At 48.9% G+C, this 3,158-nt stretch overlaps 1 protein-coding gene across 1 annotated transcript; it reads right to left on the minus strand.

Moving 5' to 3' along the window:
- Positions 1-596: 596 nt before the first annotated feature.
- Positions 597-2,532, minus strand: LOC123117603 (uncharacterized). The gene is made up of 2 exons (XM_044538324.1): positions 1,220-2,532; positions 597-1,129 (listed from the first exon to the last, which is right to left on the minus strand). The coding sequence occupies exons 1-2, from the start codon at positions 2,382-2,384 to the stop codon at positions 1,041-1,043; spliced, it is 1,254 nt and encodes a 417-aa protein (XP_044394259.1). The 5' UTR covers positions 2,385-2,532; the 3' UTR covers positions 597-1,040.
- Between the last annotated feature and the right edge of the window lie 626 nt (positions 2,533-3,158).

The raw sequence follows: 3,158 nt of genomic DNA on the forward strand, positions 1-3,158 counted from the left end.
TGCATGGCATGTACCATGTACTAGTATAAAAGAATTGCCAAAAAAATGCTCTTCCCTGGGTGCTTTTACTATCAAGGTACGTTTATGGCTCTACGAGATGCATTCATATTAGTTTGGTTATTAAGACACACACGATAGATATGTCTCCGGTGTGCTTTTAATCTATCTATGGTTTACAACTATAGCTTGAAGAAAAAGATGGAGCTACTTACTCACATGAAAATAATGGAACCTTTGAGATGGTTTAAACACGCCACATGAACATTTTGCAAAAGTGTCATGTTTGGACTGCCTCATACTCCCTCCGTTCGAAAATACTTGTCATCAAAATGGATGAAAATTGATGTATCTAGAACTAAAATACATCTAGATACATCTATTTCAATGACAAGTATTTTCGGACGGAGGAAGTACCTTGCTTGGCGGTTTTTGTCATTTTGCATTGTCTCTGTTGTTTTATGGCCTATTTATCGCCAGGTCTGCTGGAGTCCTTATTTTTTATTCAGTCACCCGGGAGGAATTCCCACCTGTATATTGATCTCAATTTAAAAAGAGATTGATTCATTTATATGGGAAATCAGATAGAAAACGATTGATCTACTTTATGTGGGGAACCGGATCAAAAACCTAAACAGCCCGAGGGGCAAATACATCCTGCCAAGGTAACAAACACAAAAAACAAAGTACATAGTTACAACGCGGTGCAAGGATCAGCTGCCTAAACATCATATGAACAACATACCTACACGGGGCACTAGTAGCAGACAGAGAACAACACACATTCTTGAGTTTGCATTGTTGTTGTTGGGCACAAATCTATCTGCTTTAGCTTGGATAACTGCTTCACAAGAGACGGACCAGATGTTCCCAAGCTACAGCCCTAAGTAAAGTTCAGTTGGTGTAGCCTTGTTGTTTTCAGCTTGGGTATATACATGTTTCAAGTTTCAACGGAGGACACAGCAGAACAAGCGGCGTCACTGATCCTCAAAAGTCCATGCATGACTTGTATTATCATCACTTCAGGCTTCAGATTATTCTGTTTATGAAAGCCGCTGCCGCTTCTTCTGGGACCCATCTAAGTTTTGTGGGGTGGGATGACAAGCATTTAGCGTATGTGCCTGAGCTCCACCTAGTACACAAAGAGCAGAAAACCATTAGACTAGATTCATTAGCACTTGCAACTCACTAGATATGATAGCAGTGATAGTATAATATATACCTGATCTATCATCTAGATAATATTCGGTAAGCACATATGGAATGTAGCTCGGATCGTAAAGATAGACTTCCTCTACAGAACAAAGCTCTCCCACCAACTTCCTCCTAGTGTCAACAGCAACAATCCATGTTCTTTGGTTCTGCTCGTGCAGTTCGCACGCGAGGTAAACAACATCGCCGTCGCCACGGAGAGTAGGAGCAGCTGCTTTCAGGTCCTTGAGTGGCACTTTTAGAGCACAGGCACCAGCACCTCCAATAATCTGAGGCAAGGAGACAATGCCGAGCTCGTCGGAATGAACCGTGTACCCCTTGCGCCAACAGTTCCAAGTCAATGCCCTATACCATGTGATGAGCCTCCAACCAACGACAACATCTTCCTCCTCCTCCTGGGGCGGATCATCGGCCGATTCCGAGTCTTGGAGCTCATCCATGTCCCAGGGATCAGGAACAGCCGGCACAGTTGTGGCTCTGCATTCTACCAGCTCCTCAAACTCGACGCACCTGATGTAGCCACGGCTGAAGGTGACGTCGCGAATCGCCCTCGCGCGAGATTCATTGTCGTAGAGTTGATTGTTGCTGGGCAGCAGCTTGGGCATCGGGACGAAGTGCAACGCCGCCACCCCGGGATCGAGCACGTCGCAGATCAGGAACTCCACCCGCAGCAGCTTCTTGGACCACGTGGAGTGCGGCTCGCAGCTGAGGGTGTGGAGATAGTACTGCCACTCCGTCGGTCCGTCGCTCAGGGCCGCTATGACCAAGTGCTTGCGGTGGGAGACGAAACCGTAGGGCAGCAGCAGACTCTCTGCGTCGGAATAATCATCGAAGTCCGGGAGCAGGTCAAGCGACGGCCGGCCGTCGGGCCCCCTGGCCCGGTAGACGATGTAGTGATCCGTCGAGTCGCCGGTGGTGAAGCCGACCCGGATGAGGGCGTGGTCCCCCGCGGAGCAGAAGACATCGGGCACGTAAGCGAAGGTGGTCTTGTCGCGGCCGGGGCACCAGACGCAGAAGTGGGAGAGGCGCGGCGGGGCGGCCGCCGCCAAGGAGACCTGAATGGTGAGGCCCGCCGTGGTCAAGGCCCACGCGGTGGTTGCGTTGCGGAGGTCGCGGATGCAGGTGATCGGGTCGAGGAGGGCGAAGTCGGGGAAGCGGAAGTTGCCGGCGGCCATCGTCGCCGGCCGGGATTGGGGGTTTGGGTGGTCGGGGTTAGGGTTTGGCCGATCGATGGATCGAGGTTGGCGATTTGGGGGGTTCGTCTTCCTCGGACGGGCGGACAGGTCGGGGATTTTTGGGTTGTGTTCCCTCTCCCTCCCTTCTTCTCTACTTGGACGGCCCAGTTCGCACCTAATTGGAATTATTTTTTTATATGATCCTTATTCCCTTCGTGCTCAAACTCATCACCACTCCCCTATTGTTGATTCTAAAAATAATAATCACCGTTTCTACTAATTAAGTATTTAAATAATCACAATTAATTAGAAAATACTCCCTCGTCCGGCAATACTAGTCAAAGACGGAGAGAGTAGTTAATTAACATAATATTTATTTTCGAAATCTCTCCTAGCTACTTATATATCTAAAAAAACGGCAGCGTCCCCTGATCCCGTGATCGGTCCTCTTTCGTCAAGCCTTGATTGAAGTTTTTTTTCCCACCGAACGGATCATAGCCAAACGGACAGCGGGGAATGATCAATATCTCCATGTCTAGATCGATCTCGTATTTTTTCCCACGGATCGCTGGAACAATTGATCTCTTCATCTCTTCTTTTTGTCAAGCTGTCCTTCTCGATCTCATCTGGCTGGCCCAGATCAACTCGATCGGCCCAACCCCAGCCAGCCAGGGCGCACGTTTGATTTAGTGTGTGGTCTTGGCAAACTCAACTGCCTTCGTACTTCCACGCAATGGTGGCTAATAGGGCTCGTGGTGGTATTCTCATGCTTTG

The sequence above is a fragment of the Triticum aestivum genome, chromosome 5B (genome assembly GCF_018294505.1).
Source record: "Triticum aestivum cultivar Chinese Spring chromosome 5B, IWGSC CS RefSeq v2.1, whole genome shotgun sequence".
NCBI lineage: Eukaryota > Viridiplantae > Streptophyta > Magnoliopsida > Poales > Poaceae > Triticum > Triticum aestivum.